Source organism: Manacus vitellinus, unplaced genomic scaffold, assembly GCF_001715985.3.
Source record: "Manacus vitellinus isolate BGI_N305 unplaced genomic scaffold, ASM171598v3 scaffold_41_pilon, whole genome shotgun sequence".
In the NCBI taxonomy this organism is placed as follows: Eukaryota; Metazoa; Chordata; class Aves; order Passeriformes; family Pipridae; genus Manacus; species Manacus vitellinus.
In genome coordinates this window covers 954,722-977,112 of record NW_021940545.1, presented here as the reverse complement: position 1 = coordinate 977,112, position 22,391 = coordinate 954,722, and the positions used below count along the sequence as shown (strand labels likewise).

The 22,391-nt window shown below is 46.5% G+C and overlaps 2 protein-coding genes across 3 annotated transcripts in view; one reads left to right on the top strand and one right to left on the bottom strand.

The window, feature by feature from the left end:
- Positions 1-2,203: 2,203 nt before the first annotated feature.
- On the bottom strand, positions 2,204-17,391 carry KCNJ1 (potassium voltage-gated channel subfamily J member 1). 2 transcript variants are annotated; one of them, XM_018078607.3, is made up of 2 exons: positions 17,319-17,391; positions 2,204-5,008 (listed from the first exon to the last, which is right to left on the bottom strand). In XM_018078607.3, exon 2 carries the CDS (start codon positions 4,987-4,989, stop codon positions 3,877-3,879), a length of 1,113 nt encoding a protein of 370 aa, XP_017934096.1. In that variant the 5' UTR covers positions 4,990-5,008; positions 17,319-17,391; the 3' UTR covers positions 2,204-3,876. The 2 variants fall into 2 exon arrangements, with proteins under 2 accessions (XP_017934096.1, XP_017934097.1); XM_018078608.3 differs by lacking the exon at positions 17,319-17,391 and having other exon boundaries at positions 2,204-4,790; positions 4,868-4,923.
- Positions 8,489-22,391, top strand: part of KCNJ5 (potassium voltage-gated channel subfamily J member 5) — a 51,644-nt gene continuing 37,741 nt past the window's right edge. Inside the window, exon 1 of the mRNA XM_029962117.1 lies at positions 8,489-8,551. The gene's annotated coding sequence lies outside the window, so the exon portion shown is untranslated. The remainder of the gene's footprint in view (positions 8,552-22,391) is intronic.

Genomic DNA, 22,391 nt, shown 5'->3' with positions numbered 1-22,391 from the left:
TTATTATTATTATTATTTAGGGGTCTCTTTTCACCAGTTACTACCAGAGTGTGTGTGGAGACAGTACCCAGCATATGTCAGTGTACTAAAAGCAGTTATTTTAATTCATGGCCCTTCCTCCAGCAGTCAGCAGGATGCCTTATTCATTTGCCAGCAGGAGGGTAAATCTATTTCAAAATGATTGAAATATTATGCACAGCTTGAATGAATGTCTAAAATAAATACAGTAGAAGAAACATGTTGTTTGTGAAATGAGAAGATAAATTAAACTCAGTGCAGACACGTTATTCCCAAGCCTGACTGCTTGGCTTTCACAGCAAAATCCTTCAGGCCTTAATCCAGCAGCAAGTACATGGTGTGATTTCCTCTCCTGGAGGAGCAGGACTTTCTCTCCAGACCTTTGGAGGGTTTGGACCAGGCTGTTGCCTCCACAACATCTTAGGGATGGGCCTGTTGGACTCGATGATTCTTGTGGGTTCCTTCCAACTGAGAATATCCTGGGATTCTGTGTTCCACTTTGTGGAAGGACTAATGGCAGGATGGACAGACAGACAGGGAGAGGAGAACCCTGAGCCCTGAGCAGAGCTGGAAAAGTGAAACCCTGTCACGGGGGAAGGAACCAGCCTTTGCTTTCCAGTATCGGGTCTGTGGTTCCCTCCAGCCACTTCTGCTCAGCAAGATTAAATTTATTTTCATCCTCTTAACTGAACTTGCTTTTAATGGCAGTGGGGGTGACAGCCCCCAAAATAGACTTCCCCTGGAGCCCACCCTGCCCGGCCCCGTGTGCCGCCTGTCCCCGATAACCCTCCTCCCGGCCTGGGCTTTATCTCTGCCATGACAAACAGCTCTCCCTGGACAGAAAGAGGAAATTCCACTCATTGTTGTGCTGTGCTGGCCCTGCTGCAGCTCTATCTCCTGCCTGCTCGGGGCTGGCAGGGCTTCCTGAGGTGACAATCAGCGGGAGGCTCAGGGAGGAGGGGTTCAGGCCAAGATTCCCAATAAGTCCCAGTATGAGCCCACTTAGTAAGCCTGACAGCTCTGCCATGGCCCTGTCAGCTGTGCATACATCCCCTTTGTACCTCCTGATCCTGCAGTAGCCAGTCCCTCCTGTACCACCACAACGTGGAAAAGAGCCATCACCCCTCCCCTGCTGCTTCTGAGGCGGGTGGGACTGTCAGGAGAGTGAACAATAGGTACCATCCCTGCAGGCTCATCCAGCAGCTTCTGTTTGAGTTGTGGCAGCACTTAAAACTTCTAAAAATGGAATGGCACCTCCTCATGCTTGTGCTGTAGACAAAGGGCAAAAGGTTCAATATTTGGGTCGTGAAGAGTGCTGAGGTTTAGGATTTTGAAATGGCTTTCCAAGGGCACTGCCTGAAAATGCATTTTTTAGGGACTTTCTAAACTTTGGAGGGTGGACACTCTCCTGGACAGGCGCTGGATATGATTTGATTTATTTTTCCCACTAGCACTAACATCCCAAAACAGCTTTCCTTAAATTTGGAATCTTCCCTGACTCCCATTGCACAGCTGGGTTTGACCCTTCCAATGGATTTCCCTTGGTCTTGCTATTTTTGCACAGCAAAGGTACTTCTTTTACAGGCACCCTGGTGCACCCTGGGGTAAGAGGTGTAGCTTGTAAGCCTTGAGTTCTGCCTGTGCTGCTTTCTGGGGAAATCACACCCAGGGAACTGCACAGGAAGCCAAGAAAGGAAATGCAGCAGCAGCTCTGGAAGGACTGAGCAGCCTCTTGGTTCACAGGAGCCTGGGGCTTCTGAGACATCATTTCACTTCCCTCCTCCCTCCTGGACTTTTGTGCATGGCCACTGATCACTCACTGCTTGCTTGAGGGGATAAAAACTGTCCTTCCAGGGGGATAATCTGCAGGGCACTGAGGTTGGAGGGGCTCAGATACTCTGGTGATTGGGACTGTAAAAATATATTTACAGTTAGTTTGCCAGGTTGCAAAAACAGTCCAGTTACAATACTGGGGAGTATGTGGGAATTACCTGAAAGGTCTCAGTTCCTGGTTCAATATCCCACAGTTCTGGCCCTGCTGCAGCACTTCCAGTCACTGGTGTGTGAGGAGGACAGGACTCAGGGTGCTGACCTTTCCAGCCAGAGGTGAAGGGTGTGACAGTGGTGCCTTAAGGAGAGGAAAGACTGAGACAGTTGAGAACTGGCTTTTAAAGTGCTTTAGTGACATAATTGTTCATAACATTGTTCTCTGTACAATGTAAGTGTTTATGTCCCCTGTTACAGATGGTAAATCTGAGATACATGAAGTGATTTGTTCTGAACCAACAAAGGAGTTGATGCCACACTGGGACTGAGACCTGGACACTCCTGGTTCCCAGAGTTTGATTTCCATACTCACACTGTTCGTTTGCAGCATAACTTTCTCTTGCCATCATCTGACCTGCTTAATTCTCTCCTTCCTTTAAAACCACTCAGTCTGGCAGCTTTTAAACAATATTTCCATTTTACCACAGCCTTGAAAATAGATGAGCTGACTTATATCAAGGGAAAGAGTTCCCAAAAAAAGTCCCTTTGCTCTGCCACTTGAACTCTCAGCAACAGAACCAGCTGGAAAATAAAAATAAGGAAAATTATTTCCTCTTAAACCAGCGGAAAATAAAAAAAGGCTGTGAGGGAGCAGAAATTCACCAAAAAGTTATTGAAGCTTCTTATTGCACCTGAAACTTAAATGTCAACAGTTATACCCAGCAAACGTTCCCACTGCTCAGCTCCCCTCGAGTAGAAGGTGTTTCCTGGAGGGATGCACGTTTTGCTGTGCTGAGATGGATGGGCTGGGACCAAATCTGAAGCCAACTGTTGGTGGGAGGCTCCTGTGCTGTGTTTTTGTTTGAACAAGACCTTGGTGTTTCAAAGGGAAAGATAATCTGTGTTTGCTCTGGGGTTTATTGTGGAGGATACATCCAGAGCTGGGGATTTCCTCTCTCCTCCCAGTGGAGTGCTCTGTGCCAGGTGGGAAGCACTCAATGTGTTCTCCATCTCCCCACCTTGCTGCACAGTTGTCTTCAGATGTTTCCTTGTTCCACAGCCATCCAGCTCCTGGGGAAGTGAAGTGTATCTGAGGGATGAGACAGTTGGGAATAAGCTGCAAAATTCCTCTCTTCCCATTGTGGGTCTCTGCTTCTTGTCTTTGCAGTTTTCATTTCCACTTGGCTATTTTTTTTCCCTGAAAGGAATCAAAGGCTTTCACAGGGGAGAAGTCCTATTTTGGAGTTCTGGATGGCAGCAGCACAGCCCCAGCTTTGCCTTTCCTGGTTTCCTAAGCACGTTCCGTCCCTTAACGCTCCGTTTCTGTTGCTGTACCAGCCTCAAAGAAAGAAGGAAGGAATTGTTTCAGAATGTTCAAAAGTGCTCAAGTGTTCCCATACCCGAGAGTCTGTTTTCATGGAGGACTTTGGCAACCAGAAATGTACCTTTTTTTGAGGTTTTGGCTCTTAAGTCTCCCAGGTTTCTTTAGCTTTGCTTTCTGTCTCCCCTTTTCATGTTCTCATTCCAGCAGCTGTGTATCTTTAACGTGTCCTAAAGCTTCTTTCCATATTTTCAGGATTTTTAACACCCTTTCATGCCTCTGGGAACCTGAGTTGGACATTCCAACATAGCAGCTCCATAAAATGTCCCGCAGGTATAAAAATATAAATTCTATGAAATACATACAGCGTAGTTCAATAGCATTCTGGAGATCACTGGTGTCCTGCTCCTCTTTGATTTGAGGCTTTTGACAGAAGAAATGCTGTTTTAGAGTAAAACCAAACCTGTGCTTCTCTTTTGTTTTACTAAGTTATTAATCCTCTGGAGATTGAATTCTTTCTGACGACAAGGACAGTCCCATGAGTACCTGAACTACATTTTTGTGTCACTGGTTTCACTGACTTCAAGGACAAACCCAGGATTGTCATAACCTTTCTTCTCTTTGGCTTTAGCTTCTTTCTCGTTGTAGAGGCAGAAGGCACAGTGGGGGGTCTCCACAGCCACTGTCTTGCTGAAGTTCTGGAAGTCAACTCTGTATTTCCCTTCTTTGGTCTTGGACACGATGGGAGCGAAGCGGTAGCCCCAGAGCACCTCCTCTGGGATGTAGGACGTCCTCACCTGGCAGGTGGCACTGGTGGCTTCCACAGTGCCATCTAAAAACACCACCAGCTCAAAATCCTGCTGCAGGATGGTCTCTGCTGCCATGTGGAAGAAGGGACTGTTCTTGTCTATGATGTGATAAATGGTGAGTGGGGAGATGAAGAAGAGATTCTCGTTGCCAGCATCGACTACAAACTCTATGTTGACCTGGTCCAAAATGATTGTCTCTCCTTCTGGGGTGATGGTGGTCTTGAGGAGCTTCCCATAGATGTGGCTCCCAATCAGGAGGCTCTTCCTGAGGTTTGCCACCCGGATGAGGAGGCAGAGCTTCCCCCCGCGCTTGCTGATGACGGCGTTCTTGCTGAAGGTGATGGTCTTGGCCCTGTTCTTGGACCTGGAGATCTTGGCCAGGATGGCCCCGCACATGAAGGAGTTGATGATCACCCCCAGGATGGACTGGAAGATGAGCAGGAAGATGGCAGTGGCACATTGCTCTGTGACACACCTGAAGCCGTAGCCGATGGTCACCTGGGTCTCCAGGGAGAACAGGAAAGCCGAGGTGAGGCCGTTGATGTTCTCCACACAGGGGGTGTGATTGATGGAGGGGTTGAACTCGGGCAGGTCTTTGTGGATGTAGGCCACCACGTACCAGAGCAGCCCGAACAGAAACCAGCTGCCCAAGAAGGCTGAAATGAAGATAGTCATTTTGTATCTCCACCTGAGGTCCAGGATGGTGGTCCATATATCAATCAAAAAGACAAACCTGGACTGTTCCACATTGCCAAACTCTATGTTACACCTCCCGTCCTTGGAGACCAGCCTGGCCCTGCGCCGGCTGCGCTCCCGGAGGTGGCTGGTGAAGCGTTGCCGGAGGTAGTTGAACATTCCCTCTGCTGCTGCCGTTCTGGAGAGTGAGAAACAACAAACACACAGGTTTAATTTGTACCTGCAGGCCAGAGGGAAATTCTGACAGAGTCTCAAGATGCTCGTTTAGGAAAGGGTTGTGTCATTTGCATATTTTCCCACAGTTGGTGGGGAAAGTTTCAGTGAGCACATGAGCAAAAGAACAGTTCCTTGCCTAAGGAGCATTCCAGCAAAAAATAGTCATTTTGGCTTGCTCAGTAAACTCAGAGTCAGTCAACTGTTAATATTGTCCTCTGCTTAGCTGAGTAAGTGGAAGCAGAGAGAAAAGGTAACTTCATCGTGGGCATTTGTGGGGGAAATCAGCAGGGTGAGGTGTTCCTGCCTTTTAGGAGATGGATCATGGCCTGTTTTTGCAAGTGTGTGTGGTACCTTGGCATGAGGAGACCTGGGTGTGACCTGGGGAGCAAATTTGGGAATAATCAAGAGTGGATGCAAAAGGCATAATTAAGCCAGACATGCAGTTATTTCTAGTGTAGTTATAGATGGGGTTTGAAGGTGTGAAATTCAAACTCTGGATTCACAAAAGCACCTCAAATAGGATTTTTAGGTGAGAATAAAAGAGGAAACTAAATTTCAGCATCAGGAGAATTGGGGGTTTACCCACCACAAAGGGGATGCTGAGACTAAAGGATCAGATTCAGAAATCCTTTCTGAAAGGGTAACTCTGCATCCCAGTGGATTTTATCCTTTATGGTTGGCCATGTTAACAGGGAACCCAGGGAATAAGAGTCATTGATGGAGAAAACACTACTCAGACTGGAGTATGGATCAATGTGCATCTGGAAAATCCCCAGTGTTGGAGTTACTCAGACACACAGACAGGGGATGGGCTGATCTGCAGTCAGGGGCTGCCTGCTGTGTTCACACACAGATCTGGGGCCTAACTTTGACACAAAACTTAGGACTGTTCTTAGAAATAATTGATTTCTGAGTTTATCAGCCTCCAAGCACGTTTGGTTGCCAGAGGGGATGGTGGATGAGTGCACACCTCTGACCCACCCCACGTTATTCAGCCTTCGGTGACCAAAACTCTTCTCATGCAGCTGAACCAAACCCTGTGCTGAGATCAGGTGTCTTGGGGCAAAATGCTTCAGCTACAAACCCACTGAAATCAGGGAAGAACTTGAGGGCAAAATATTCTCCCTGCTGCCTCAAACAAAGGATGTTCTGAGCCTACTGTGCCTCTAAGGATGCCACAGAGAGCTGAGGTTTTGGGGTCCTGCAGCTGCTGGGGGGGATGTTTTCTTTAGAAGGACCCAGGTTTGATGAGATGGGAGATGCTGAGAGCTTTGTAAGTGTTTGCTACTGTTACTTTACAGCTGCACCACACTTCCCAATAGAAAAGGCTGGCAAAAAAACCCCTTAGGAATTATTTTTTTAGAGCAAAGCTCAAGATGCTTCACCACTTATCTCAAACCCTGCCTCATATCCCATCCCACTCAGGCTTCCTTTCTGGTTAGAGTAAAATGCTTGGGCTCAAATTGTTCTCAAATGGGCTGCCCAAATTGTGCTGGATTTCATGTGCTGAAATATTTGTGGCAAGAATTGCTTCGCTCCCCTAAACTCTAATTTCATATCTCCAAGATGGGGATAATCCAGAGTGCTCCAACTGACACCGATGGGAGTTTAGTGGGACATTTGTCTCATTTAACTTTAGCCATTCAAACATTTGAGAATTGCCTGTGGCAGTTGGATGTTTGACTCCTGATTGATAGGAAAGGACTCTGGGTCCCCTCTGAGGCTCCACTTCCCACAGTATTTTCGTGAAGTTAAGAATTGCTGTTTGGCAATTTGTCCCTTTACTCTGTAGGCAACTTTTAGTTGCCTAAACCAGAAATCCTCCCATTAGACACAGTTACAAGGACCTTCAGATACGATAATCAGCAGCAAATAAAATATTAAATTACACTGATGGAGCCTAAGCACAAATTAACTGCATGTTGTAAAGACAGAAGTAAATTCTGTTATTTAATGTCCCTGTAAGTATCAGCAGCCCTGAGAATGAATTTATTTCTGTCTCACAGTTGCCTTCCTTCTGCACTTAAGCTGAAACCACCTTTCCCTTGCTCAGTAAAATTAAGATAAAAAAAATGAAGGTCACTTTGTAATGTACCTTTTCCCCATTTGAAACTTTTGCTGTTGGATTTATTGGTTGCAAATGTGGCTGCCAAAGGTTAAACTTTAAGCACGTATTCGAGGAAAGGGGAAGGAGGTCACACTTTCTAAACAATTCTCAGCTTTTATTTTCCTGACTCACTTTTAAGATGTTTGTGTTAATGCATAGTTTGAGAAAAAATAAAGTATTCCTGTGCAAGATTCGATTAAAAAAAATTCTAGGGTTTATCTTCTGATACCCTTATTGTTCAAAAACATTCAGATGACTCTGGTGTTAATTTTATAGTAATAATGTGAAAATTGGCTTTTCCAGAATAGCAGGTGAAAATTTGGGATGCATCACCTTGTCCATCATAAAGTGTACATGGATTCCTTAGGCATAAAGGGGTTCCTAATCCCAGTGAATTAGGATTCTAATTTTCTAATAAAAAAGGGGTTTTTTAAGGTATTAGGAACATTAGGAAGGAATCTGCAGGAATCTACAGGAATTCTGGTTTCTAATCTCCCCATCTTCTCACACTGGGGGTCATGAGAAGTTGCTACCACAGTTCTGGTAGGTCTGATTCAGCCTTCCATGGAAACCTTGAGAAATTTGACTGAGGATCTGGACATATTGACCAGATAATAATCACAGAAGAGCTGAGAACAAGCCTAGAACCTTGAAAACAAATCCCCACTCTCCCCATCCTTCTCCTGCCTCTCTCCACACCCTCCTCAGAGGCTGTTCCACAAGCCCTGCTGGAGCTCCCCCAGCAGATCAAAGAGGCAGAATTACACCTTTCTGCAGGCAGGATGACAAAGAAATTCTGCTTTCAACAAATCTCTTGCTCCCACACACAGCTGAAATGTGTTGATTTGCTGCAGCAGGAGCCAAATTCCCTCCTGGATAAGCATGGTGAGAGTATATCCCTGACTGTCTGCAGGAGATTATATAAAGCAAGTTATATAATACAGCAATTAAAGTCCTTTTAATTTAAATCAGCGAAGGTAGCCTGGCTACATCTTAGCTAATATTTACCAAGATGTTTCCTGTTGGGCCCAAAGAAACACAGTGTTTCTGACTGTCTGGGGTGGAATTCCGTGCTGCAGGAGTCAGCAAAGGTGTCCCCAGGCACAATATGTTTATAGAGGGTTCACTGCTCATAGTCTGAATCAGAGGGGCCTTTACCAATAAAACTCTTCCAGGAATAAACGTGACCTGTCAAGGTTAGCTGGGAAAACAAGGAGCTTCCCCCTCCCTGGCCCAGTCTCGTGTTTCCCAGGGATCACTGGAATAAGCAGAAGCTCTCAGATCTCCATTCTTGGCTTTCCAACTACTGTCTCAGTCCCTCCACCCAGAATATTTGATAGATGCCTGGAATGTAGCTGTTCTCAGATGTATTCCTATTTTTTCTCTGCATTCCTGGGGGTAGGTAATGCCAACCATTGCAGTTCCTGGGAGCTCTGTCCCACCTGGAGCTGCTCTGCTCCCTCACAGATGGACTTGAGTGCTTCTCTTTGCTCTTACTCGCTTTCCACTGGTTTGGTTTGAAAAATGTTGGCTGTGGGGGATAATGACCAGGAGCTTGAATTGTTCTGTGGGTGAGTTTTGCCCAGGGCTGTGTGTGGAGCACATTAATCCAGGGAAATGGCTTTAATCCCAGCCACGTGCAGCTCTGGGGGAGATCAGAGAGCGAGGGAAGGGGAAGGTGGTTTGTGTTTGATGGGGACCTGACAAGAACAAAGTTTCTTTGCCTCCATTTCCCTGAAGTTCTGATATCTGTGGCTTCACAGGCATTTCTTCCCTCCCAGTAAAGGATGTCTGAGCAAAGTTGGCAGAACTGAATCATGAGGGGGAGAACAGAAATGGAAAGCATCTCCCTGACCCCACAGCCTTCATTAGAAACACATCTTTGTTGGGGATTCAGATGAAGTTCTAAGCAGCTTAGGTAAAAGAAAGGGGATACAGAGTTAAAGGATTATTTCTTTTCCCAGTTCTGTTCAGTTCTTTGCAAAACTCAGATCTTCATTCAGCCCTTCCTGTGTTTTCCTCTGTGTTGAACTTTCTCTGAACAAAGTACGTGAAATATCCAATTCCTAATACCTCAAAAAATGCTTCTTTATCAGGAAAGCAAACTCTAACACTTAGTCTTGTGGATTATCTGCTGGTGCTTCACTTCCCAACCCTTGGGAAAGGGCAGCTCATGTGCCCTTCACTGGCTGCCCTGGAGAGCAGGAATTGCCCATTGGGATGGGATGGAGAGCAGGAATGGGATGGGATGGAGAGCAGGAATGGCCTGTTGGGATGGGATGGAGAGAAGGAATGGGATGGGATGGAGAGGAGGAATGAGATGGGATGGAGAGCAGAAATGGCTTGTTGGGATGGGATGCAGGGCAGGAATAGCCTCCTGGGATGGAATGGAGAGCAGGAATAGCCTCTTGGGATGGAATGGAGAGCAGGAATGGCCTGTTGGGATGGGATGGAGAGCAGGAATGGCCTGTTGGGATGGGATGGAGAGCAGGAATGGCCTGTTGGGATGGGATGGAGAGCAGGAGTGGACTGTTGGGATGGGATGCCAGATGCAGATTCTGTCCTGCTGCTTGTATCAAGCTCTGAACGAAGGAGTGTCAGAGAGAGCTGGCCCTCCACTGAGTTAATTGTGAGTGGAGCCAAAACCCAAGGTCACTGGAGCAGCCAGTGAGCCCTGGGGAATGTCTGAGAAGGATCTGATCTGTCATAGGGAACGTCTGAGAAGGATCTGAGCTGCTCCATGCCCTGTGCACCTTCCTGAGGGACACATCAGCCCCGGGACCAGCCCTGCTGGCACTGGGAGCTACCAGAGCCCAGTTTGCTCCTTGCCCTGGCAATGCCAGCAGGGAGTTTGTGCCCTGACACACCTCAGAGCACTGAGCACAGGGCCTGGGCCTCCCAAGGCTTGACTGAAATGCCAGTTCCATGTGGGAAATGTGACCCCTCCATCTGGCTCAGGGATAATCTGGAGCCCTGTCCCAGCTCCAGCCCGAGCGGCTGCACTTTGCCAACCTAAAGTCCAAGTGGAATTTCAAGTGGATGCACCAAAGGATTTATGCCCTGCCTTGCCCTCTGTGCTCCTGAACGGAATTACTGAGAGGTGCAGAGCTGCTCTTTTCCCTCAGTGCTGGCTGGTGCTCAGCAGGAGAGGCAGAGGGGCAGTTCATAATATCCCCTGGGAATATGGAATATCCTTGGAACAGATGTCTTCCACCTCAGATTTCTGTAGGCACACAGCTCTATGTGAGCACCTAGGGAAGAATCTCTCTCAAGTGCCAAAATTTCCTCTTCAAATGGGAAGAGGGAGGTTTCATCCTTCTGTTTTTAAACTGGATGAACCAAGACTGTCCCAGCCCATCCCACCAGGGATACAACAAGGACATGCACTATCCCATTTCTTCCTTTCTTCCTTCCTTCCTTCTTTCATTCCCTTCCTTCCTTCTTTCCTTTCCTTCCTTCCCTTCCCTTCCTTTCCTTCCTTTCCTTCCGTTTCTTCTCTCCCTCCCTTCCTTCCCTCCCTCTTTCCCTCATGTCCTGGTTTCCCTCACAAAGCTCATAATAATTCACTCATGGCAACACAGGCACATGAATAAATGAAAAACCAGGCACTGCAGCACTGAGGACTCAAGCAAATCTTGTTTTCTGAAAGCTTAGGAGTGTTTGGGGTCCTCAAAGGTTAAAATACTTACTTCAGACGTATAAATAAAGGATTTACAGCAATAAAGACATTACTGTCATTGTTAGCAATTAATAATACTGTAATTAGTGCTGCACAGAAATTAATCCATGGCTGCATTTACTGGGGGAGAGGCTGAAGGCTTCAGCTGAGTGGAGAGCAAAGAACCTGTCTGATATACGAACATGGGGAAGGTTTTGGTAAAAGTACAGAAATGTGCCCCTTGTAGAGCAGCTCTGTCTACACAAGAACATTTGCCAGCACTTTTGAGCGACAATCACCTCACTGGCATCAAGGAAAATGTCATTATTTGATATTTTTGCAGTGCTGAGCTAATTCCATGGCTAGACTGGATCTCGCACAGCACCTTCTGCTCTGGTAGAGAATCCAGGGGCACCAGGAGCTGTGCAGCCAAGCTGGTTTCCTTGCCCCTGGAAACAGGGAACTGGGAGCTGAGCTGCCTTCACAGCAGCATTTCTCAACAGAACTAGTCCTACTTTAGGTTTCCACCGAAAATATTAAATTTTCAGTAGGAAAGGGTTCTCTAGGACAAATGATTTTTCAAGCAAATTGTATCTTTGGGCATTTTACTTCAGTCAAAAAAAACCCCAACAAAATAATCCTCATTGCAGTGGACTTGTATGTGACATGTTATTGTGGTTGTATAAGAAAAAATCAGGATTTAACTCATCAACAGTGTTATGCTAGTTTTGTATTCTACTTCAAGAGAATTGATTCTGATGGACTGAGAATTCTTGAAAATAAAGCTTGTTGCTTTTAGCTGGAAATTTTTAATGGAGAAAGGCAGGTTTTGTCTGGTTACTTCTCCTCTCTGTTGCCTGACAGAGGCACTGTGCTCCAAATGTGAGAAAGGCAGATGGAATCAGTTCTCATCTGGAAGTGTGGGAGCAGAACCCACCCATACTCCAAGAACTGCCAGCACTGAGCCTGGGCTGGAAGGCAGGGGGGCAGTGGGCAGAGTCATGTGAGCCAGCTCTGCACATTCCCTCGCTCTGCTGTTCCCTGCTGGAGTATTTAAGGGGTTCAATCATTAACTCAACAATTTGTTTCTCCAGGCTGGCAATGTCAAGTCTCAGTCCCCAGCACGGTGTGGCCAGAGGGTTTGTGCTGGTTCTGGGATCAGTGACACAGCAAGAGACCCTTCCCCAAGGTAAAAGCTCCTGGGAATGCTGCTCTGCCCCTGCTGTGCCACCCGAGCTCGGGGTATCTCAGTGTTCAGCACTGCCTTGGCATAGCAAAGCTTCTGTGCAGCCTTTCTTTCCAAAGTGCTGCTAAATTTAAGCTGCTTGTACCATTGTGTTGGTAAATTTAAACTGACTGTACCTCTGTTCCAGCCCAAAAAGGACCCAGCTCTGGGAGCAGGAACTGCTGACAGAAAACATGTGGAGCAGCTTTCGGTGGGGTTGGAAAGAGGTTCTGCTCACTCAATGCACAGGAGGAGCAGGAAGCTGCTCTGTCTATGCTAAAGGAACAAAAGCAAGAAAGCAAATTTACTGTGATATAAAGCCTTCTCCCAGTATTTCAGAGAACAGCCAATTCCAGCTCCAGAGCAGAGCCATGATAAAGGAATACTCGGAATAAACTACAAGGGCCTTGCTGGCCCTGCTGTGGTCACACTGCACACTCAGCCCCAGAGACAGGATTTGATGGACTCCTTGTCAGGTCTGGGATAATCCCTGTGCAGGAACTTGAGGAAGATGAGGGAAAGGCAAATAAATCCCCAGCCTGGGTGACCCTGCAGCAGGCAGTGTTCCTTTTGTTTTCAGGATCCAGACTGGACATGTTCCAGAAAGATGCCTGTGTGAACTCCTGGGATGAATTTCACACTGGGAGGTCACTGCTCTGCTGCAATCTTTCACCTGCTTATTGCACCAGGGAAAACCCCAGTTGGGAATATTTTCCTGGAACGTGAAGAGAACTGTTCTCACCTTTAGTCAGGCTCTGACTTCAGCAGCCCAGGCTTTGGTGGTTATCAAGGTGACTTTGATTTCTAAGCTGGCAAAACTCCCACTGTGCTGCGCTGGTTTGGTGCCAATAATCCAACCAGAGCAGCCCAGATAGGAACTATCACATTGGTCTTGATAAGCCAGACTCAACCCCTGCTCTGCCAGCTTTCCATTGGGAATGCCAAGCCCTGAGCAGTAGGACTGGGAGAGGAAAGGCTTGGAGAGAAACCAGATGAGCTGCCAGGTGGGAGCTGCTCTCTGCAGCCTCCCCTGAGATGGGTGAAGAGGAGACAGGAAGATTCATCTGGAAAGAGGCAGTTGTTGATCTGTGGCCCTGACTCTGTGGTCTCAGACTGTTTCCATTGCTTTCTAACTCATGTCCCTGTCTGCAAAGGAAGGAAGAATAATTTCACTACTTTACATGCAACTGTGAGACTATTTTAAGATTGAGAATGGGGGTTTCACAAAGTAGAGAGTTATTTTATTACAACTTCTGGGCTGCCCTGCCCTGTCAGAGCAGTTTGATGCATCAGTAGTAACTGCTGATCCCTGAACACAGCTGTCACTTGAAGTATTTTGAGATCTTTCAGGAGCAGTGCTATCCTATTAATAGAAATTATTGCTATTTTTTTCCATATAGAAAGGCAGCTCTTTCATACTTTGTCACTTCCTTCATGTAAACAAAGAAAGAAGTGAGGAGGGCTTTCTCTCAAGATGAAAGTGTGTGTGTGTAGCCCTTCCCTTGGATCATTTCTGTCACTGAACTGTGTGGAAAGTAGTTTTCCATCTCTGCCTGTCTCAGTTGCCAGGGATTAAAGGCTGCACTGAAGCCTAAATTCTGTGCTGCTGCTCATTACTGAGCACCTCTCATCCCCTTTCCTTTAATAACAGCATTCTCACAGTAAATCCCACAGATATATAGTTTATGGAAGTCTTTTCTACTATTAGTTCTTTTGCTATTTTTCTGCCTGTTCCTGGCTCTGCTGCTGCTTGGATTTGGCCTTTTTTTCCATTTGAGCTGTCTTTGTTTCTTGAATTTCTGTACTGAGGGTCGTACTTTCTCTTAGACAGGGATATTAACACGTGTTAAGTTCCTCTGAATGTGCCCTGCCTGCCATTTCAGTTTTCCAGCAGATGTGTTGAAAGGAATATCGTTCCAGACTTGCTCTCCATCAATAGGCATTTTGGACTTAAGTTTTTGAAGTTGCTTTTTACCTCAGAAGCACAAAGAACCCCCTTTGGCTGTGATCAAAGCCAGGTGGGCTCTGGTGGTACCACAGGGAATGGATGGAACCTCGTAATTCTCCCTGAACATCCCCAAAGCAAAGAAACCTACGGTGACCCCACGGAATTGTTCGAAAGGGAAAGGATTTGTTGCATTCCTGAACAGATGCACGTTCCCCTGTACCCTTTTGGAGAACACAGGCTCTCTGCTCCATGAATTCCTGTCTGTCTCTGCCCATCTGATGTGCTGAGCTGACACTGGAGCACTGTGTCAGCTGCTGCCTGGTGATTTTCCCTGCCCCTCTCTCTGCTCCCTGCACGTCTGTCAGGGAGGAGCAGTTCCCCAGACTGGCCCTTGCTGGCTGATGCCGTGCATGTCATCAGTCCAGGCTCAACAATGAGACTCTCAGACACCAATAGTTTGGAAGATTTCTTTCCAGCCCAAATGCTGCAGCCCGTGATTGACAGGTTTTGTCCTGCCCCTGGTTCCTGGAGCCTGATTTGGATGATTTTCTACAGCCTCTCCAGACACATCTTGTCCCATCACAGTCTCACCTGCACCGTTCCCTTCCCCAGCTCTCCTTGGCTGCTGCACCCTGGAGTGGGATAAGAGCCCTCACTCCAGAGGAGTGTGCAGGGAAGAACAGCTCACCCTGCAACCCCTGCCACGGCTTTGAGAGCTCCCAGGACGTGGGCTGTGAAAAAGGCTGATTTCAGAGGTTGCCAGCTGCAGTCAGAGCTGCTAAAGGCATTTCCTGCTCTTCCTACAAGGCCTGATGAAGCGAATTTTGTCCCTCTGAATTACAGCCCACTTGTGCCCAGAGATTGGGTAAAATGTTCCAGGGATTTATTACAATGTAATACCATGAAAGCTGAACAAATTTCAGGAACAAATTTTGAGGATCAAATCTCAGTGGGCAGCTATTTGCCTAATGTCCTACTTTCCCCCACATCTCCTGCAGGAAGCAAATAGCTTTTAGTTACACAGGAGCCTGATTACTCCCCCAAAACACTAACACTCAAATTTGCCCCTTTTAAGGCTATTTTCTGCTTTCAGGGGCAAGAACCCTTTGAAGGTACTGGGGAACACAAGCTGAAGATCTAAAGCCAGGAATACTCTGCTTTCCCTGGCATATGCAGTATTTCACCAGCAGAGCTTTTTCTAGTCCAATCCTTCAGTTCCTTCTCTTCTCCTAATTATTTATTCAAGTATAATTGACTTGCAAGACATTCTTGGCTTTCAGTGTGCACTGAGTGAATTATTGACCCGTCACATGGGTCACTGATGTGAAGAGACATCTGAACAAACTGGGTGCAAAGCAGCTCCTTTGCATTCCTAATAGCAATTGGGAGCCATTAATAACTTTGCTGCTTGGTGCTCTCAGAGCCTGCACAGTTTTAGTTTGACATGCATATGGCTGAGTTCATCCTCAGTGTAATTTGAAATTCATTGGCCATGGACCTCATCTCCTTCTGCTCCTTGAAAATCTCTCCTGTGCTGAGACAGGCTATGCTAATTCCAGAGTTTATGGCTGACTTGAGATGTTACATTTGAAAAATCAAATCCAATTAAATCAACTTATTAGCAGGGTCAGAGACCAGTATTCAGCTCATTCTGTTCCTCGCTGTTTCACAGCAAGGAGTGAACTGAGGGAGTGTTTTGTGTCTCAACCCAAACCAAACTGATCTGTCCTAATAAAATGGCTTTTGGCTGCACGACCTAGAAAATACAGTCAAGTGATAAAGCATTTCCCAGAGTTCAAATATCTGAGCTCAGTTCCTGACTTTTCCTGCTTTTTTGTGTACTATGGGACAAATATTCTCCCCTTTGTGCCTGTTTCCCCACCTACTCACAAGATGGAAGAGAAACGAGGGTATTGCAGGAAAAATGCAATGATTGCAAAGTTTTGAGACCTCTTGAATGTGGTGCTGTGGCAGCAGCATCAGCTTCCTGGGGTCAGAACTGTAATGGGGCACAGAGCTTAGGAGAATCTGAATAAGAGATGCCCAAATTCTGTCCTGGTAGAAACTTGTTTATTATCCGGGAAGGGAAAAAAGCTTCTGCATGAAAAATATCTTAATATTCTCAGCAAGGAGTGGAACAGAGGGGTTTGGAGGTGGACAAATATTAAGCTGATTTGCAGGTCCTTTTTCAAAGGAAAGTTATAAGTTTAGATTTATGAGTTCCCACACTGTGCAAAGCTTTGTGTTTAAATTACACCATCACCAAGTGCCCGGTGGCTCTTTCTGCCTCTTGTTCAGCATCTAATGTATTTCCTGCAGGAGGTCCTTCTGCTCCAGACAAAACCAGACAGAAAATGTTGAATTCTTAGATATCCTTTACACATCTCCTCCTGCCTCAGTTCCAGGGGCAAATACAGTTTATCCTGCTCAGGCATCTTCCATCTTTCCCATTCATTTAGAAGCTTAAATCTTGTTGGAATTTGCTGTGGTGTCAATTCATTCAAACAACCTGAGGGAACTTACTAAAGTGCCCACTTTGGTGGCTCCCTCTCACTTGTCAGAACTGGCATCTCAAGGTGAATTGCTTCAGCCTTCCCTAGATCATCAGCTACACAAGGTACCAAGACTCCTATTTTAAGTTTCTGCCTCTGTTAAGTGCCTAATTTGAACCTGAGACTAAATTACTTCCCAAAGTGAAGCTCTTACCTCAGACATTAACGAGCCTTTAAGACCCTTGTATCAGTTGCTGTACTTCAAGCAGAATTCAATTATGCAGCAAACCTCGGGATGTCACTGGGGGTTTCCAGAGTCCCACTGAAGTGGTGGAAACCCTGGGAAGGATTTACCTCACTTTACCCTTCAAAATGCTAGAAAAGCCCAGGCAGCTCATTTAAGACAGGCAGTAGAGCTACAGTTTATATTTGAGGAGGATTTGAAGGAGGATCTCATCTCACTGGGCCATCACCAGATTGTGTGAGCACGAGATTGGACACGACCTCCACATTGAAACAAAAAAAGGAAGTGAGAGGAACTTCTCTCGGTATCAGCAAACATTCCCACATGAGGTGCCCCCCAGAGCTCAGTGGCTGTTTCCCAGGGTGCACCTGCTATGGTGTGACCACTTGTTTTCCTCTTTGGGATGGACATTCCTAGGGCTTCCAGCAACACCTTGCTGTTGGTGACCCAGCAGGTGGTTCCTCTGGGCACATTTCTCCCAGAGCACAGAGGGTTTATTAAAGCAGGAGCCAGCTGAAATTCCTTTGCATTTCTCATGGAATGCTCACATGTCCAAACCCTCTCTGGTGAAAGCAAGAAAGGAACAAACCCATCTTACCTCTGTGAGGTCTCAGCACGCAGTGTGTGAACTCATCGGCCCCTCGGCCCCGCGTGGTCCCAGCTCCCTGCTCTGGAGAGAGGGCTTGTGAACACCTTTGGGGGGTAACAAAGCCCTCTGGATCTGAGCTCTAAAGCTCCTTTTCTGCTGAGGGCAGGCTGAGCTGCAGCCCTGCTCTAAGGGCAGGGGATGTAGGGCTAGTGCAGCTTTTTGGGGATTGTGCTGCCCACGGAACAGACAACGGGTCTGTGGCAGCCTAGAAGGTAAAGCTGCATTCCTGTGGCAAACTCCCCTAATTCCTGCTAGTCCAGAGACCTCAGAGTTGAGGTGAGCTGCTGGTAACAGCTGGAACACAAGAACAGCCTCCAGGGGCAGGGGGCTCTGAACTCCACAGCTGGAAAGTGCCTTCACCATGACCACCCCCTTCCAGGACCCACCCAGCTCCCCAGGGCCATCCCTGCTTACCAGCTCTAGGGGGTGTCCACAGAACTTCTGCCAAGAAAGGTGGATTCCCAGAGCTGCACCCTCTTACATTTCTCCTGAAACAGTCAAGGACAAACAACAAATCTGGATGGAGCTGGAAAGCAGCAAGAAGCCCAGGGAAAGGAAATGAGGCATGAGAGCCTCTCTCCACCAGCTCCCCACCAGCTCCCAGCCCCCGGCTCCTCACACCTAAACACAAATCCATGATTAAGGCTTAGTGCCCTTTGCCCTCATCCTTCCCTGCTCCACACATTGCTCCCCCTAAGCAGGGCTGGGTTTCCCAGCCCCCCCCACACTTCCCCCAGCTGTTCCCTGCTCACCAAGCTTGGGTTTGTCTGGAACAGGAACTGCATCAGATACTGAACAGTAAGGGGCACAAAGAGCCACTTGGTGACGGTGAAATTTAAACACCCAAAGAACCCATCCCTGGAGGTCCATGCCCTCTGCATCCATCCCCAGCATCCACCTCCTCACCCAAGTGCCCTGAGCTGCCTTGTCCAGCCACCCTGTGCTCAACCAGGCAAGGCTGGGTTGAGATCCAGCAGCCTCTGGAGTGATCAGACATTATCCAAAACAGAATGTAAGAAAATAATGGCAGTTATTAGCTCAGCACCTATGGGAAAAGGCTGTGGTATAGGAAATAGAGGCAATCAGTACAGAATGGGTACTTGTTCCTTCCTGATCATTCAAACCATTACTTGGTTATTTTTGTAATTTGATTCTATAATGGAGATTTTCCTCCTCTTGTGCGGCCAAGTTGCATCATGCAGAAAATTGGTTTGTTTAAGTAAGAACTCTTATGGTGTCTTTCATCCAATGTTCTCAGAGAACATTACTAATAATTCATTAAAGCAACACTGTCAGCTGGAACACTTTTAATTACCATTTTCTGACAAGTCAACCCTTAAGTGGTATGCCCTGATTTTTAAATTTATTACTAACACATATGCAGATTTTTCCCTTTCCCTGCTGATGTTTATTTGGTTTGAGAAAAGTAACTGACTGTGAGATTAAGGAAGTGAACCATGTACTACACGTTGTCATGCCCAAAATGAGAGATAATTTTGGGGTGGTTACTTGTTTTAACAGGAGTTTTGAGAACCTCTTTGCGTCTCTGTGCAGCTGAATATAGGGGCTTGTTGGTGCTGGGGGACTGAAACCCTCTAATTTCAAGTCTAGCTGTGAAAATCAGTAGCTGTTCCTTGTTAACTGCCCAGTTACACATGCCTAGCTCCTAAGTTACTATGAGGTGAAGACCTCGTGGCTGCTGCTAATACAGGGTTAAAACAACAGTTCCCACATAACTCTAATATGCTGGGAGCTTGTACCAGCTTATCCCACCCCAGTTTTTCACAAAGCTGCTATTTTAAGGCCCTTCCAGCTCCATGTCACTGCCACAAATCCATTCAGCATTCCCAGAGAAGAGTAATGCCTGAATGTTCTGCCTTCATTTTCTTGGGTGACCCCAGCAGGTGCAGAGATTCCCTTTGGCGATGTTTTCCTCAGTAGCCTGGTTTGTGGGAGCAGACACTGAGGCAGAGAACCAGCAAGAGGGTTGCCCAAGGAAGGGTGAGCCAGTGGCAAGGCAGACTAGAATCCAAACATCACATTCCACCAGAAAAGGATTTTCTGCTTCCCTTCTACAGTCCTGACACGACGATTCTGAGCAAGGACATGCTGGGGATTTTTGCAGCTCCCAAGCAAGCACTGTGGCCACGAACCTCTTACCTGGGGTCTGACGCGGTGAAGGTGAGCACAGAAGGGAGAGGGGAGAAAATCTGCCCAGCTTTGTGTCCCCCAGACCACAGAACTTCCACAAAACGTGGGTCCAGCAGCTTCTGTGGCAGAGCAGGAGAGCCCAGGGCCCTCTTTGGCTTTTATGTGTGGTGTAGCAGCTCAGACTGGCTGCCAGCTCATCTATATGCAATGGCTCATTAACAGTGCCTTGGTTTGTATGGATGTCAAAGGCACAGGAATGGATGCAAAACTCAGTGCAAGTGGTGAGCTGCTAAAGTCAGAGAAAATATTACCTGGAGGAGCTGCTCTTACTCCTCCTGTCACCACACCTGAGTCTCTTGTCCCACCTCTTGTCTGGGCCACTTGTGAGGATCAGCCTTCCCTTTGCTCTGGGCAAGAACCAGCTGCCTCTGGATGCCTCCATATTCTGCAGAGCCCTTTGCATCTTGAATTATTTGGTCTGTGCTCTATCAGCTGCATGTGTCCTTGTCCAAATTCCTGCTTAGACTTTCCTTCCTGGATTTGAGCTGAAACTTGGGTTCCATCTGGACTCTCTGCAGAGGAGAGACTGCAGGAGTCACCTCATTGCTGAGAGGCTGCTGTTGCTCTCCCTGCATTGCTGTCACCTTAGAGCTTAAAGAAATGTGCATCTCTTGGAATTCTCAACCCTTTGCATCCTAAGGAAGAAGTGACTTAGGGCTGGAATCCTCCCAGTCATCTGTAGGCACACAAAAATGAGGTGGAGTAAAGGTAGCTCTGGTTCCCCTCATGCTCAGAAGGCATTTGTTCTCCCTCTAAGACAGATATTGCCTTGCAGAGGTGCCCATCCCTCTCCATCAGTAGAGTGAGGGCTGGGGAAGTCTGTATCCTTACTTTTTGGAGGCCCTACCATAAATAAATAAATGAGTTCTTCCCCCAATGATGCCCAGTGTGGAAGCTGCTCTTCCCTTGGGTTTAGGGCAATAAGCACCCAGTGCTTCTGGCCACCTACAGGGACAGATGGAGACAGGAACCTCTGAGTCTGGAGGAACTTGGGAACAGGATTTGTACGTTAAAAAAAGTTATTTAAGGCTTGGGCAGAGCCAGATCTGCTCAGAGTTGAAACCAAGAGCAGTTTTGTGACTCGGTGACACCAGAGTTTGCCCCGGGGTGTTCTGAAGACAAAAGCACTGATACAAGAATTAACTGCCATTATCCATCCCATTGTTTTAATGGCTCCACCATTAATAATAAATTTGATAATACTCAAGCAGCACTTTTCATCTCCAAAGCATGTTAATCCATCTGTTCAACCTCTCAGCATTCCTGGGAGGCAGGTGTGCTACACCAACACACAGAGGCTTTTTTAGCACCAGGAACTGAGCATGGAATTGCTCCACAGCCTTTGACCGGGAGCTCATTGATGAGGTAGACCCTGAAATAATCTGGTTATTTTTATACCACTCCTGGTACGTGCAGGGTTCCCATCTTTTTCACCTATTGGCACAAATGAATTTCCTTGCATCACATAACATCCTGCAGATTGTTTAACATCACTTTTCAAAGCAGCAATCTGGTTCTCCTGCAAGGAAACTCAATGGGATTTTTTCCCACTGGCTTCAAAGAGCATAACTGAGCCCTTAAAGGGATTTACTTCTGTTAAATATCATCCTCAAAACTGAGAAATTAACAGCAAATGGGCTTTCTTCCCTTTTCCTCTAAGATATGTCAAAAGAATATTATAAGAAAGAATAGCTTTCTCCAGCTTTCAGAGACTCCCCAAGTGAATTTCAATTGCAGGTTTTTAGGAAAGAGTGTAATTAACAACTTGATTCAGTCTGAAGCCAGAAAATTCATTCTATGTTTGGCATGAAAAAAAGCAGAGCAGGAGGAGGGGAGTAAATGACCTAGATTCTCACAAGTGACAAATGACTCCAAGGTGCTCTGAGCCCCCTGGAATGGCAGACACTCCCACAAAGTGCACTGCAAAGTGACTTCTCCTTGTTGTCCTTCATGTTGGACATTCCAAATCACCCAAGGCACTCTTGGAAATCTAAGTTATTGTGTTGGTTAAACTGATTATTAAATCAATTAATTTAATATTATTAATTAAATTATTTTCAATAATTAGATTAATTAGATTAAACTCATTATACATCTAGGGTAATATTTCAAAAAATGCATCCATAACCAAGCAGTTGAATCCTATTTTCATCAGTGACCTCAAGATTCTAATTCACAGCAATCTCCCCTTTTCCAAGCTTCCTTCATTGTTTTCCTGGAAATGTGTGCTTTGAAAGCATCTCCCATCAGGAAGAAATGAGGAAAACAAGGAAAACATTTCCAGAATGTCCCTTTCTATATTTGCATCTTCTGGTTTTCCAGTGTTCTGTTTTCCATGATAAAGTCAACATTTTCTATAAAAAGCTCTATGAAGAGCCTGTTTGCCTAACAGCAGTTTTTCTGTATAAATGTTAATAATCTCTGTTCTGTCAAAGGAAAGAAAAAAAAGATTTAATGCCTTTATCTCTTGGAATGGTTATTTATAGGAGAGGAGTTCTCCCGAAGATGGAACCAAAGATATATATTTTAAGAGTGGGGAAGTCAGTGCTGCAGGCGGTTGTTTATTCATTAACCTTGGTGTAGCTGTGCTGGCAGCCTCCCAGCAGTTATTTACTCTGTGCTCACCACAGGGAGGGATTTGGAATCCACTGCAATGTTATTCCAGTCCCAGGAGAGGTGATTCCATCCTTCCGGTTCCGAGCAGCACGCAGAGCATGGTGGAGGGAGTGGAGCAGAAACGGGAGGCTGAGCTCTCACTGGGATGGCTGAGCACTCACTGGGATGGCTGAGCTCTCACTGGGATGGCTGAGC